Raw genomic sequence first — 15,284 nt, forward strand, 5'->3', positions numbered from 1 at the left:
CAGATGTCTCTGATGACTTGGAAAGCTGGAATGGATGTCATTAAGATTTTAACTGTCTAGAAAGTCATGTAAATAGGTAAATATATATATATATGTATTTTCTGTTATCTCGGGTTGCCAGTACAAGTTTTTTTTGTGGGAATGTTTGGATCTCCAGGGTGAAAAGATTTCTGTCATATTCCATCATCCTTCCTTCCCTTCACATCTTGGGCTGCAGGTCAAAGTAGCCTGGACAGCTCTTCACACACACCCTGATATTGTGGGTTTTCACCATCAGCGCACACAATGCAAAGCACTGAAATCCCCTTGTGGTTTCTGATATGTCAACAATTCTGTGCTTGCTCTGAGGACATTTCAGGCTTTTTTTTAAAGGTGGTAGTCAAAAGCTGATCCAGGCTGGAGGTGGTTTGGCATCAGCTGTGAGTTCTCTTCTGGCTGTGAACTCCATGTTGTTTTAGGGGCTCTACTTTTTTTTTTTTTTTTTTTTTTTGGTTGTGTCTCTGCTGATACTTATGTTTTATTGAATTTTCCTTTTAGGGTGGGTAGACCATAAAGCCTGGTTAGTAGCAGAGTACATTTCTACATTCAGGCTGTCGATTTTGCCTCTCCTCAGAAAGAGGAGTTCCCTGCCTGACCTTGATGAGTGAAGGGTGACAGGCAACGGAAGCAGGAAGAGCTATCCTAAAGACAACCTTGGACTGCAGCGAAGACTATTTCTTCAGAAGACCTGGTGTTCATTGCAGTTCCTGTGCTCCCAGTAAATGCACGTGCACGTGCCTGGGAAAAAGGCAGCCGATCTGTCAGTTGTAACCCATCAGCTGGAGAGCCTGGTGCTGGGTGCTCTTGTTGGAATCTTCTAAAGGCAAAGGAGAGGCTGCTGATGCTTACATGGAAGAAGGCAGCAGCCTGGGCATTACTAAGTTATACACTGAAAGAATATTTTACTAAACTGTTTTTTGAAAAATTAAACTGGGATCTGCATATTTTTTTTCTGAAAAACAGTCTCTGGCCTTTCTTCCCCATGCAAAATGAGATACAAGTCTTGCAACCTTGGGCTTTTTGCAGTTATAATAACTGTTATAATTTTGTTGCAGTGATGCTGTGGCTGCTGTTATCTTGCCTTAGTACTCCTTGTGCTTGAAACTCATATTCTGATGTTCGAACTTCCTGAGAGGGAGTCAGAGCTTTCTGCATGTTGTTTTCATGTGATGTGTCCTTCCCATTATTTCTGTTTTCCTTTTGTTTTCATGCTTAGCTCCAAAAATCAGCCTCACTCTTTGCTGGTCTTCCATGGCTTCTTAGCTCATTTGAGTGGGATGCTGATGTGCAGCTGATCAGACGCAGCTCCTCACTGGCACCACACCAAGCTCATAACCTTACTGGAAGGTTCTTGCTTCTCACTGCATAAACAAGGGTGGGTGCTCTAGGGATGATTTTATTGCAAATGACCCATCACAACGCTCTTCTTAGCCCTTTGGCAAATGTTCTAGTTCTCAGAGCTCTTCCTATCTAGCAAACCAAAGACAGAAATGGCACTGCTCTAAGTGCTGGTCCTTGATCAGAGGTGCTGTGCTGGCCCATGCTCTCCTGTGGTGCCCAGGCTGCCCTAAGCAACCACAGGGGCTGGGGCTGTTCCCTGCAGGCAGCATGAAAAAGGCTGCCCTGTTCTAGGACAAGCAGCCCTACGCACACAAGTTATGCTGTGTTCCCTGTCCTCTCACAGCCAGGTGACTGAGCACTATGGCCATAGCCCGGCTCATCACAGTGCAGTCGGTGGGGTTGTGTAGTGTGGCACTTTAGCTGGCAAAATCTCTGCAAGAATGTGCACGGGTGAAGGGATAAGGAAGTGAACCTCAGTGCTCTGCAGCTGGAATTGTTTTTCAGAAAGCTTATTGCTTCTTCAGAAACAATTTAGACAGATTTGGAAAAGCCTAGTGAAAGGATGTTTGTGAAATGCTAATTCTCCAGCTAATAGCCCCCTTCTTTTCCTGTCCCTCATCTAGTAGATATTTTACATTAAAGGATAAACTTTTAGATTTGTTTTGCCTCTGGTGTAGAAAATCAGAGCAACGCTTAATATGAAATGGTGTCTGCTGCCCCTTCAGTGAACTGCTAAAAAGCAGAACAATAACTCTCTTGCATGCTTTAGAAGTCACAAATAACATTTTAAATGGTTTGGATCATAATGGCTGTATTCATTGCCCCCCTACAGACTGGCTCTCACAATCTAACCGATTTCTCTATATGTTGTGTGACTGACAGCGTGCCTCTAATTCCAGTGGAGTCCTTGTGAACAGTATTTAATCAGCCATATGGCACAATATGTGTAAATTCCTTAACGCTGTGACTACAGGGCAGCTCTATTCCATTCAGTATTTTACTGTGCAGACAAAGCACACAATAAAAAACAAGCAAAAGCATTTAAAAGAAAGATATTAAGGTGCAAAATATATATGAAAAAAAATAAAAATTAAAATTAATGGATCTCTCTGCCTTTATTGTAATTTCAAAATCACCATCCTGGGAACAATACACGGCGCTAAAGCAAGCGGGACCAGGAATTAATCTCACTTCTAAGGACCGTTCCTTCTACCCCCGCTGCTTTTCTTGTTTTTGCAGCCAGAGAGCTGGGCTCACGGCTGCTATCATCACAACCCCGGAGAGGCTCAGGACCACGATCTCGTCCCGGCTCCAGCTTAGCCTTACAGCAGGGACCCACCTGGGGCAGAGCTGCACGGAGCCTCCCCCCTCTCCGCTCCCGGGCACCCCGGCCGGGCGGCACCTGCCGCGGGGACAAAGCGGGGCCGCGCCGGGGGCGGGAGCCGAGCTCGGGCCCTCCCCAGCTCCGCCCGCAGCCGCCGAGCGGCTCCGCCCGGCCCCCGCCCGGCCCCGGCCCCGGCCCGGCCCCGGCCCCGCCTGCCCGCAGCAGCCCCGCTCGGCTCGGCGCGGACCATGCCGCTATGGCGGAGGTGAGGAAGTTCACCAAGCGGCTCAGCAAGCCGGGCACGGCCGCCGAGCTGCGGCAGAGCGTGTCGGAGGCGGTGCGCAGCTCTTTCGTCCTGGTGAGTGCGGGGCGCGGAGGGGCGGCACGGTTCGGCTCGGCTCGGACTCGGCACAGCGGTACCTCGGGCAGCTCCCGCCGGGGCCGCGCCCAGGCTGGGGAGCGGTGGCGGAAGGGGTAGAGAGCGGCAGGGGATGCTCAGAGCAGGGGAAGAGGAAAAAGGAAAGGGCTGGGCAGGGGATGGGGATGAGGATGGGGGAGGTGGGGGCCACCTGCAGTCCCTGTGCCCGTCTGAACGTCGCTCGGAGATGCGAGGACCGCAGGAACCGGCGCTTCTGTCGTTTAGGATTAGGGTTAGGTAGCGCTCCCGTAGCAGGAGCGGGAATTAATAAGAAGCTATCAGTGCCGGGCAGCGAGCGAACAGGTGCTGGAGCTCACCCTGGTAGGGTGCAGGCAATGTAAATTTGGCAAATAAATAGGGTAGGACTGAAGGGCGCAGCCTGGCAAGGTGAGAGGGATGTGGGCATTGGCATAAGGGGCAGTGTGATGTATCCCAGGAATCACGCTCAAACGTCTGGGGCGAAAGTCATGTGCTTTCTCAGATGCATTTCATCCCTGCCTGTGGGATGCTGCAGCAGGTTGTCTTTGTTGTGCTCACAGCTGTGCAAATGTTAGCTGTGGTACCCTGAGTGGATGCTTGGGTCAGTTCAAAGCTTCCCAGGGCTTTGTTGGATGTGTTTCACTGCTGCTCATTGAATTACTCTAGCATGCAATCACGCTTGACCTTGACTTTGATGGAAGGTTGTTCAGTGGGACATGCAGAAAGTACAATACAAGTTCAGTGAATAATTCCTATTCAGTTTTTGCTGGCACATTAAGTGGTGTGTGAGCTAAGTGGAGGGTTTTTAACAGTTCTCTTTAAAATAGAGTTTTCTTGTAAATGTGTTAATTGCTAGGGCTGAAAAAAAAAATCATGGTAATAATACGGTCTGATTTCCTTGTGCCAAGGCTATTGTTTCCTGTGTGCAGTTGTTCAGGGATCTTTAGAAGCTCCTTTGGGGTTTGCTTTCACTCTTTCATCAACAATACATTGAGACAAATGCTTTGTGGAAGCTGATGGAACCTCGTTTAAAATGAGCTTGTTTAGGAGCTAAAGAGCTTTGGTATCCTACAGGCAAACAGTTACACAAGGCCTGTGCAGGGTTAGGTGGGATTGCAGATGAAAATAAATGAAATCCTGACAGCAACCCAAAGGAGCCAGCGGAGTCCAGCAGCTGTCAGCAGCCACTCTCTTTCTGAGCCTCTCTAGGGTTTCATTGCCCACACTGTTCCTGCCAACTCTATCTCATTCCCTTTCAGACAGGCAAATCCCCCAGGGCTGCTGTGCTGCTCAGTGTGTTTGCAGCCAAGCGCCGGAGGAGGTTGAGGGAAGGTGTCACTGATTCCCTGGGCTTGGCAGAGTTTCTTGCTTCTGACAGTTCAGTGGCAAGGGATAAATCCCAGCACTTCTGCATCACCAGGAAGAGCCATAAGATGCTGCAGCGTTCAGGGACTGTGGAAGGAGGTAGTGTAAGCTTAAGGACTGTCTCAGATAATCACTGCAGGTGTCTGAAATGCTATGTGTGAGGTGCATACTCCCCAGGTTTCTCCAAGGACAAGGTGGTTCCTCTGCATCTGCCAGATCATCATGTTTGTGAGGAAGGGACGGATGTCTGTGCTGAGGTGTGCTGGCTGTAGCTGAGTCCACAGAGATCTGTGAATGTTAACGTGGATGAGACAAGGGGTGGGGAGCAGAGCTAACACTGCATGTGCCAGATCACACAGCTTCACCTGCAGGAGGAGTGGGCACCATAAAGGTCCATTACTGTGTAGATGGAGCTCAGCATTTTGGGCATTCAAGGCACTCCCTTGAGAGGAGGAACTGTCTGGAGTAAGACACCATTTGCAGTCAGTGAATGAAATACTGCTAAATGAAAACATCTCAGGGAGAAGAACCTTTAACGTCACAGAAAAGGTCAGGCTGTGTGGAGCCATAATTTGTGCGTCAAAGGAGACACATCTCCAGTCAGGAACACTGCGCTCCTGCAAGGCCACCCTGAGTGAGTGGGACATCTGGCGTGATGCAGCTCCCAAAATGCTGTCCTGCAGGTGCAATGCAGTTGTTTCTGTTCCTGGTTTCCCATTTACGCTCACCTAGCACCATGAGGATATCTGTTCTTCTCTTTGGTGTGCAAACCTGGAGTGAAGTCAATGCGAGTTTTGTTGGTAACTTCTGGCAGGGCTTTGCTCTTTTGTGAAAGGGAAGCAGCAGAAAGTGTGGTGCTTGGGCTTCCCAGCAAAGAGAGGCTGCCCACAGCTTCACTCCCAGCCTTCCTGAGGTGGCCTGTGTTGCCCATGTCCCACCCATTGCCCTTTGCACCAGCTGCTAGGATGCAGTCGTTGTTCTTCCTGTCATGATTTAAGGGGAGCTGTGATCCTGATCTGTAGCAGTGAAAGTCTAGGCTGTGGTGGGGAGCTCAGAGGCAATTCAGTCCCCCTGGATGGGGAAGGATGAAGCACAGCTTTCACTAGGTGCTGTTCTCTTTCTTCTTCCTGTGCTGGTGTTCCCAGTGTGCTGGCTGTCATTCTGGCCTTGCATCACGTTCACAGACGGGCTTTGTAGAGGAGGTCTTGGCAAGAAAAAAGACTTCAGCAGGAATCCCTTGAAAGCACACAGCCCTACAAAGCACTGCTGCAAGCACTTAGGGTGCTGTAGGCACCAGGGCATGTGGGAACCCCGATTCTGTCTGCACACTTTTCTTTGCAAAGCTGCAGGGCAGATTGTATCAAATTCAGCTTTGAATGGTCCCTGATGCATGCTACCGATTATAAATCATTGGATAGAGATTTGGCAGAATAACAGACAAACAAGGTCACTGTTGAAATAGACAAATGCAAAAGCATTCAATTGGCTGGTGGGATAAATGACATGCAAAACAATGAAGGAAAAAAAAAAAACTAAGATTTGGTTAAAAAGAAGAACAGTCAAAGCATAAGTATGATAACTGACACCACTCTTAACTAAGGGATTACCTGCAGTTTAAACCTTGAGGCACCAATAGTAAAATACTGTGTTAAAACTGCAACTTCAGAGCCAGAGTACAAAGTGCTGATGCTATCTGAGAGGGGTAGCGAGGCCAGACCTCTAGCAAGAAAAGGAGCAGCCAGGAGACCTTTGACAGTGAATAGACACTCTTCGTTTTGGCTCAGACGTTCAATGAAATCTCCCTCCTCTCCACGTTTGGTATGTTGCTGGCCATTAATGGGAAGGTCGTGTGGTGAGGCAGGGGAAACCTGCGCTGAGTTGCCTGCCAAAGTGGGACCTGCACAGCCATGGGAGCACTGCGGGACAGAGCTCAGCCCTCACCAGGAGGATGGAGCCCCATGCTCCCTGGCCTGGAAGAGGTGCCTGTGCACCTCTCCCTTGCCCCATCTTTGCTTTCCACTCAAAACGTTATGGGGTACTGTAGAGTTGAGCAGAGCGCATGTGCTTGAATGAGATCTGTAATTTGTGGCACTGCCAGAAGAATAGCAAAGGCTCTGCCTTCTGCCTCAGGATGCAGATCAGCTGCACATGGTCACTTGCATTGTTTGGCCTGGGTGAGCATAAGGCCAAGGCTTCCCTGTGCCTCCCCACCTCACAGGAGCCGTGCGCCCAGCAGCGGCAGGGCCCTGGTGGGGTGAGGGTGGTCTCAAGCCAGTTGCAGGCTTTCCAAAGGTGTAATTCGCTGTGCTGTGACAGAGAAACGAAATGTGGGAGATCACAGGAAGAAGTGTTTGACAAAACCCAGACAATCCATTTTCCCACAGTGCTGCCAAAACCAGTCATCTGGTGGTAATTGTAAGTATCCCCCAAGTACTCTGATTTTCTTTAGATCATTTCTATGCAGATTAACTGAAGACCCATTCACTGCTTCACCACAGAGGTTTACACAGGATGCAGACCCAGAGCATCATACCTGGGCACCTGCAGCTGTGCAGGCTTTCCCCATGCTGGGTGTCAGCCCTCTCTGTGGGTCATCCCAAAGCGCAGCTCGGTGACATGTGTCCTGTGCACGCAGGCACAGCTTGGTGCTGTGTGCCCCACGCGCTCAGGCACACTCACAGCTCTCAGCCACACGTCTGGCAGCACGTGAACTCCCAGCAATTGCAATGTGGGAGGACCTCTGCTTGCAAACAACTGCATCAATCCTTGCCATACAGATGTGTTCAAATCCAGAGCATCTTCTCTCCTATGTTACGCGTTGCTATGGGATGTGCTCCCTGTAACAGCACCGTGAGACTGTGGGCAGCACGCCAGGAGGAGAAGATGGCTTTTATTTGATCCTGGTGGGACTGGGTTGGTATGTGTTGCTCAGTTTCAGGCAGACACAAAATAGGAGATAAAAAGCTCCCAAAGAGAGATATTAAGAAGGTTTTGACTTGAAGCAAAAAGGCACTTTGTTCTTTCTGTGTGTGTGTAGTTTGTTTTTTTTAACATCTTAATCTATATTGTATGTGACTGAATTTGTACTCATGCAGGGGAAATCAGCTTTCTGCATAGAATCCTATTTTAATTATCTAAATTTGCTTTGATCAATGTGCAGACTGTTTATGCGCACTGCTCGTAGCGATCTTAGTGCTGAAGAGAGACACATTATATGCATGTTCCCCCTTGGGTGTAGTCAGTACTCTGTGTTTGCATAACTTCAATAGAAAAAGAGATGTACTGGAGACAAGGGAGGAAATTCAGCCCTTACTTCAGTGGGTGGGAGTTTTGCTGCCGGTTCAGCTGGGGCAGGCTTTCCTGCTGCGGCTGGCTGCCTCCAGAGACTGCCGCTACTGCTTGCTCGAGTGGTTTCTGTGGAAGTGCACACAGTGAGATTATTACTCACAGGGGCTTAGTCAAGAAAAAACTTATACACATTCTTAAAATTAATCACATACTTTCCTGAATTGGGGCTTGTGTACTGTGAAGGGCTGAATTTAGCTCAGCATCGGCTGGTTGCTGTGACATGGCCTTGGGCAGTGCATGCAGTGGAAGTGGCCTGGTTTGTTCCTGCGTGAGCACAACTGGGGTGTGCTCTGGATGAAGGGCACCACTTTACAGGGAGGAGCAAGGGCCCTGCTACACCACACAGCTATTTGGGGCCACTTCTTAGCAAATCTCCTACCAACGCCCAGTCCGGAAGAGAGAGCAATACCTCCCCCATGCATGCCTGTGTGCTGAGGAATGGGTACTGTAGTCTGAGCTGTGGTCACTACAGCCTTTTCTGGAAGTTTTTGGAGACTACAACAAACTTCTGATAGGTATTAAATCTTACCCTTCCCAAAGCATCATTTAAATATGATTCATCTGAGGAAGAGAGCAAACCAGGCAGCCCTTAAACTCATGTGCATGTACCTCTTGCCACTTTTTGCTGGCTGTATGGCCGGGGCTTTAGCACTCATTGGACAAGGCTGAGAACGGTTTGTCCTGTGCCAGAGGCAGTGTCATGAAATTACAGGTGTCCCTGCATTGACAGCATCTGCCCCGACCTGCCACCGTCAATGCAGTGAAACGCCTGGAACAGATGGTTGTTCTTGGTGCCTGCAGCTAGTGCCAGCAATGCAGCTGGGGACTTGGTGTGCTCAAAATCCAGTGAGGGGACAGTTCTAGGGCTTTGTTTCATCTCTTTCTGGTATCTGGGGATATTTGCAGAGTCCCTCCCAGAACCAGGATCATTTGAACCTGGGCTGCTGTAGTGCATATTACAGCATCCTTTCATATAGGCAGTTTGGTGTATCTTAGAGTGTTTCACTTAAGTCTTTGCACACTGATTTATCATCTCTAATGATGCAAAATTGCACAAGGCTTTTGACATTTCTGTGGCCTAAGAATGCAAATCACAATCACACACAGTAGCTGAACAGCAACCACTCCTGGGGCATATGCGTGGTTTTAGATTTCCCTGCTTAATTGCCTCCTCACTGCTGTTCTGGCCAAGGAAGAGAAGGATGGCTTTGTATGCCTTTGTGGGCATCGCTGTCATCTTAGAAACGCTGGAGTGTTTTTCCCTGCTGCCATCTCCCTCCATCTCTTTCATTCCCTTAAAAAGTACAAATCAAAGCTCTCCCTTGCTGACTCCTCTTCCCTTCAGCGCAGCCCTGTCTCATCTCTACCATTTTTCCCTGCCTCCTGCTGCTTCTCTAATGGGGTCAGGTCTGCTCATTCCTAACCCCTTTCTCACCCCTGTCTCCTTTCTTGCTGAACTGCAATTTCTTTCTCTCTTCTATTAATAACTCCTGCCACAGGGCTATCCCTGGGGAGCAGCTGTGTGTGGAAGGAGACCCTACCTGCTTCAATACAGAGCACTCCATCCTCCTTCCTATGTTTTGGCAGTGGTTGGGAGCCTGGGATGCAGGTTGGAGCTGTGCTAGCAGGGTGCAGATGAAGGCCATGGACTGCAGCCTGCATGCCGAGGGCTTGGGGCAGGGGTACCCAGGCAGCAGCAAGGTCCCGCAGCATGGCAGAAGCTGTGGCTTCTCTCGGGTGTTTGGTAGAACTGGGGAATCCACGAGTGTTGATTTTTTTGTGCAATCCAGCCCCACACATCTGCAGAGTTGCTGCAGGCTGTATCAGGAGAGATCTTCTCTCTTCTCAGGAGAGAAGAAAGGAGTCTCCTCCTCTTGTAGGGAGATGATTGTCTTGGCTCTTCCCACAGCAGGCTGGGGCTTCAGGAAAGTTGCTCTTGGCTCAGGTTTCCCTTGCAGTTCCACTTTTTTCTCCACGCTCCCTTGTCCCTTTGAATAATGCTGGAGCTTGTGTGGATGTCTTCACCTGGGAGAAACTTGGAGGTGCTTCCATCAACAACAGCATTTCATCTGTAGCTGAGTCGAAGCATTGCAGAGCCTGTCCAGCAGCCTCAGAGACCCTCCTGGAGCACTCAGCCACCATGTGTTTACTGGGGAGAACGTGGTTTAACTTTGCAGCCGCTGCAGCCCAAAGGCAGAGCTGAGATGGGCGCTGACACGATTTCCTGAGCTGGTTAAGTCACCACTGACATCCCCGGGGCTTGACTTCACTGTTGTGGGTGTTCACTCTATTGCTAAGGCAACCCAAAATCAGATTGTGACTTCCTGCTTTGGTTCCCCCTGCAGTGCTGCATGGGCTGGTGCCTAGCTGGGCAGAGAAGCAGCTCGCCTCCTCCCGGGGCTGCTCGCCTGCGGGGAGTGGCTGCCCAGTTGGCTCGGCCCAGTGCGAATGAGATTTCTTGAGTGAAAAACAAGGGTTTTTTAAGAGCAGGCAGGAAAGGGAGGGGTTCTGCTTGTGTGCAATTAATTGTTTTCAGATGTTCTGAAGCTGGATCTTCTGGAGATGGATGCTAAATATAAAACTGATACTACATAAATAAATGATGAAATACCAGTGACATCTGAAAAGCACTTTGGGATGCTCTAGTTAAGAACTTATATAAATATGCATTATTGTCATTATAATAACTAGTTCCCTTTTTTAGCATGCCCGTGCTTACAGAATGTTTTGAGAATTCCTATCTGGCAGAAATTCAGCTGTCCCATGGAAACCAGTAGCTTTTTGCCAATTTCTATTAACACTATTATTTTCAGAAGAGAAAATCAAAGCTGCGCTGTGTTTCCATCTCTCATGCTCTGCAGCAGATGCTCAGCTGGATGCAGGTGCAGCTCTGCTGACACAGAGATGCACTGATCCTTCCCTCTGCTCCTCATGCGGAAGGGCTGGGTTTGAGCCTGGACATACCTGTGCCAGGGTATAGGATGAGCACTGCTGGAGTACCCTACTGAAGGCAGCACCTAACATCTCCTCAGGGAGCCTGTGCTGCTGCAGAGGAGATCTGTTTGCTGCTGGAAGAGGAGTAAACAACTGAGCAAAACCCATAAAAGCTGCATGGAAAAAAGCCTTTTTCCAGTCCCTGTCTCCAGACTCATCTCAGCCTTCAGAAGTGCTTCCTCCCGTGCACCCGACCCCTCCACCTATAAGCCCTGTATGCCATTCACACAAAGCCCTCTGAGAGCTTTTGGGTCAGGGTTACAGCAGAGTCTTGCACTCTTCCTGGGATGCAGTGTTTTTGTTCCTCCAGCACAACCAGGATTCCTGTCTAGGCATTTGTCTCATGTTTCTAAACTTCCTTCTCTCTGGCCAGTGTAAAAATAGTTTTGGCCTGCTCCTACCCTACTTTATTGACTGTTTCTCATCCCTGTGGTTTTACTGTAGCACGTCTCTGTGCATCTTTTACTGTGCCCGGCTGTTCCATCCAGCCGAGGGCTGAGTTTGCAGCAGACTCATAGGCAGGAGCTCCCCGCCACCCAGTGAGAGCTGCCTCATTGCCTCCCTCCTGGTTTCTCCTCAAAATGTGGCTTTGCTAAGAAGTCTGCAAACCCCTTGGCAGCAGCAAGGCTGCGTGGTGTTGTGACTGCTGCCATCTGTGCTGACTAACGCTGTCGCCCTGTTTGCCCTTCCTCCCCTGTTTCTCCATTTCCACCTCTTTTTTCCTCAGCTTCAGATACTGTTTGGTTTTGCACTGGGTTACAACAGTTCCAGACATTGAACAGGCAAGCTCAGGGTCTCTCACTTTTTGTTTTTCTGCCTTATACCCAGGTTCCTGGAATAATGAGTTACGTGTGAATCTCAGCTTTTTTAAACGAAGTACCCTAGCATTCTTGCAAGCTTGAGCTAGAGCCTGTAAATGCAATCAGATGGCAGTGCAGGAACGGGGGGCAGGGAAAGTGAAAAGTTACCAATGTGCTACTTAAATAAATAAAAACAATAATAAAAAACTCTTCAGGACCAAACGATCTGAGAGTGCCGTGACTTGTGATCTTTGAACCCTTGACTTTGGAAAAGTTTTTCTGTGGATAGAAATTCGTCAGTTCTGCATGTCCATAGAGGTTGACAAATGGGTTTTTTCAGTTCCCAGATTCCATATAAATTCTCCCATGGACTGTCAGGTTTCCTGCGCAAAACCCCAATTAAGGAGTTTTCTTCTCTGAGTGGTATCTTTGCATTTCCAGATTGCATTCTGTGGTAGGAAGTGGTCCCTCTCTGACGAGGGCTGCTGCCAGTCTCAGAAGTGATGCGACTGTGACTGTTATGGGCAGGGGGTAGTTGTGCACTTCCTTTATTTGCCCCTTTAGCCTTGAATCAATTCCCCAGATTTAATTTGTTGTCTATTTTCTGTGTATCTCACCTACTTGGTCCCTTGGGATTTATTTTAAAATCTGGACTTTGCTAGGCTTTGCACGTAAGTGCATTACTGGGTTGCAACAGATGAAGCAGTAAATAAATCAGTTATAAAATGCTCACTAATTTTTACAGAACAGTTGTACAGTGTGAGGCAATACATTTACATGTGCACGTGGTCTGCGCTATTTCCTTTTCTCGTAGGTACCTTAAATAAACATCTATTTTCTTATACGGATCCCTTGCGTCTCTAGCTGCTTCGTGAGCATGGATTCCTGTTGCTGGCTGAAGCTTTCCCTTCTGAGGAAGTGAGAAACTGATGTCCCGGGTGCTGCTGAGCCTGCAAGCTTTTCAGTGAGAGGTGCGAAGGAAGTGCTGCAGGAACGGCTGAGCATCACGCAGGGCAAGCCCAGAAGCAATGCGTGCGCTAGCCGTTAGCAGCGCGGCACTCGCAGGGAGAAGCGAAAGCCGAACACCGTGCAGCCGTTGCGCTGGGGCTGTGGGTTTTTCTGGGGTTGGCTTCCGCTGTGCAATGGGAAACGTGCGCTGGCAGCCACCGTAGGGCTGGTGTCAACACAAACAGATGAGCATAGTGGTTAAAACAGAGCCAGACCAGAGGGGTTTGCCATCAAATTGTTTTATTTTCTAGGTATTGTTTGTTTTAAGTGAGAGACAGCCTGAAAGGACTGAAAATATGCATGCTTTCTGATAGTTTTCCCTTGGTTTCTGTTTTAAAATATCCTTGAACAAAACATTTTTCCTTCACTTTCTGTACAGTTGTGTCAATCTGATTATGTTTGTTGTAATTATGGGAGAAAAGGATCTCAGACAAACACTAATCATAGAATAAGCTTCTATTGTGCAACAAAAGTTGCACATTTGTACAGTGTACAAATGCGGGACAGTAGAAGACAGTCACTTTTTTGAGCAATTAAAGTTGAAAATAGAAATGTCCTTCCCAGTATGAATATGTCCAGGTGTTGTTGTGTACCCTTGTTTATAAAGCAAATATAAGGAATTTGATAAGCTTTGCAAATGGATACAGAAAGGAGACAATTCAGTCTGACTGCTCCAGATTCCTTCACTTTGGCTAATGTGTTACTCCCTTGCTAACACTTTCCTTCACCCCTATTTTGTGGTGTCTGTTCAGTGGAGGTTTGCTCTCGTGCTTTTTTGTTGGCTGGGCAAGCAGGGCGATGAGGTTGGGAACCTTTACGTGGGGTTTTCCTGGGGCCCAGCTCTTTGTGCTTGTGCTTGGACGAAGGCAGAGCCTAGCGTTGGCGTCCGTGGGCATGTTGCTGTTGAAGTAATTCAATTGAATTTCCTGTTAAAATGCCAGCCAACTTGCTTCTTGGTGGTGAGTCAATACTGTAATAGATTGGCTGTTGTTTGGCCTGTGCTGTTGTCCAAAAGGAGCCTTGTGACCTGACCTGGATGGGGGTCACAGAGGGGTCCTGCAGACCCCCCCTTTCCCTCGTGCACCGCAGAGCCCTGTGCTCATGAGAGCAACGCTCTTGGGGCAGAAGCAGATGGATACAGCACACAGTGTTTTCAGGAGCAGTCCAGTGTGCAGGGATTGAACCAGGATTTTTTGTAAGAGAAGTGAGAGGGCTCATCCACAAGGGCTCACTGCTCCTCTCATTAAAATTTTGTTTAAAATCACGTTAATTTATTTTTCTCCTCTGTGAGGTCTTTCCCAACAATTCCCTGTTTTTATCCCAGTGCACTGGACTGTGGTGCTTTGGGTTGGAAGCTGCTGCTGGGTGTTCTCAGTTTCCTCCTCCTGCCCACCCTGGTACAGGGTGCTGGAGCAAGCCACAGGGCAGCACGGGGAACCCCTCTGCCAGCCCTGGGTAAGCAGCTGCTGTATGCCTGTCTGGAACAGGCTTGCTTTGGCATCACTGTGTGGTTTTTCCTGCAGAAATGGGTTGATTTTGTTGCTGGACTGGCAGCATTTCTTTGCACTTGGATATTGGCTTTCCCTGTGGAGGAATTTGTGGTTTCTAAGACTCTAATTGCTTTAGTGTAATAGTTCTTCCTCTGCTTTTGTAATGACTTTGGTGGGTGCCATCTGCTGTTGTGACAGGACGGGGCAGCATGAGGCCGAGCCTTGTCTGCTGGGAGATGTCTGAATTAACCAAGCTCATCAGAAAAACTAAGACTTTGAAATCTGATTTTCAGGGCTTAAAGTTTTATCTCCTGCCCTGATGGGACACTGAGCACTAGGGTGGGCCAAAGGATGAAAAATATTTGTGATATCCCTACTTACTCTGGAGCTCTGTTTGCAGGGGCGTGAGCATGTCTGGCCCTGTGCAGTTCTGGACAGACGGAGGCGTCCGTGTTTCCTTGGCAGCAGGCAGACAGGGCACATCCTTCTGCTAGCTGTTGCTTTGCTTACATATAGCTTGACCTGTATCTTTTGGCTTTGCTTTAGAGACACTGGTGTGGTTCCCGTCGTGGCCTGTGACAAGTTGGTTGTACTGTGCTGGGTGCAGGGACAGAGGGCTGCTGTGTGTGGCTACCCTTGTCCTGCACTCTCCTTGCTGCAACAAGCCAATCGTGCAGCCGGGGTAAGGAGAGCACTAGGGGCTGTGTTTCTAATGTCCCTAGAGGAGAAACGAAGTCTGTGGGGACTGCAAACCCGCCTGGGGGACATACCCATTGGCACCCACCTCTCGCCTCTGGGAGCTCTCTGGACAATTGGCCGCCCACCCTGGCGCTGCAGCAGCCTGCACCATGCTTCCTGCCCGGTGTCACCAAATGCACAAGTGGGGAAGGGCAGCACTGAGTTATTTTAAGAAGCTTATTTGTACCTGCAGTGGACAGTGCTATAAGGGTTTTGAAGCCTCTCATGTGAGAATAAGGGGTCCTCTTTGGTCCTCAAAGTCATTACCCTGTAATTGACATCAATGTTACCATAAAATAACTTTTACAACAACTTCTGAAACACAGTCCGTTTCAGAACCATGTTGCAAGCAGGACTGAAAATAGTGAGTAATTGGGAGGCTTGAATTCAGAGTACCCAAAGCCACTATTTAATGCCACAGCAATGTGCAAGACTCTTAG

The 15,284-nt window shown here is 48.8% G+C and overlaps 1 protein-coding gene across 3 annotated transcripts in view; it reads left to right on the forward strand.

Annotated features, from left to right (window-relative positions):
* The first annotated feature begins 2,919 nt into the window (after positions 1-2,919).
* DOCK11 (dedicator of cytokinesis 11) overlaps positions 2,920-15,284 on the forward strand; it is a 78,374-nt gene continuing 66,009 nt past the window's right edge. For all 3 annotated transcript variants that reach the window (XM_032196048.1, XM_032196050.1, XM_032196051.1), the window contains exon 1: positions 2,920-3,062. In XM_032196048.1, coding sequence (XP_032051939.1) covers positions 2,961-3,062 — 102 coding nt within the window. In that variant the 5' untranslated portion in view covers positions 2,920-2,960. The remainder of the gene's footprint in view (positions 3,063-15,284) is intronic.

This window comes from Aythya fuligula, chromosome 13 (assembly GCF_009819795.1).
Source record: "Aythya fuligula isolate bAytFul2 chromosome 13, bAytFul2.pri, whole genome shotgun sequence".
NCBI classification, from domain to species: Eukaryota; Metazoa; Chordata; class Aves; order Anseriformes; family Anatidae; genus Aythya; species Aythya fuligula.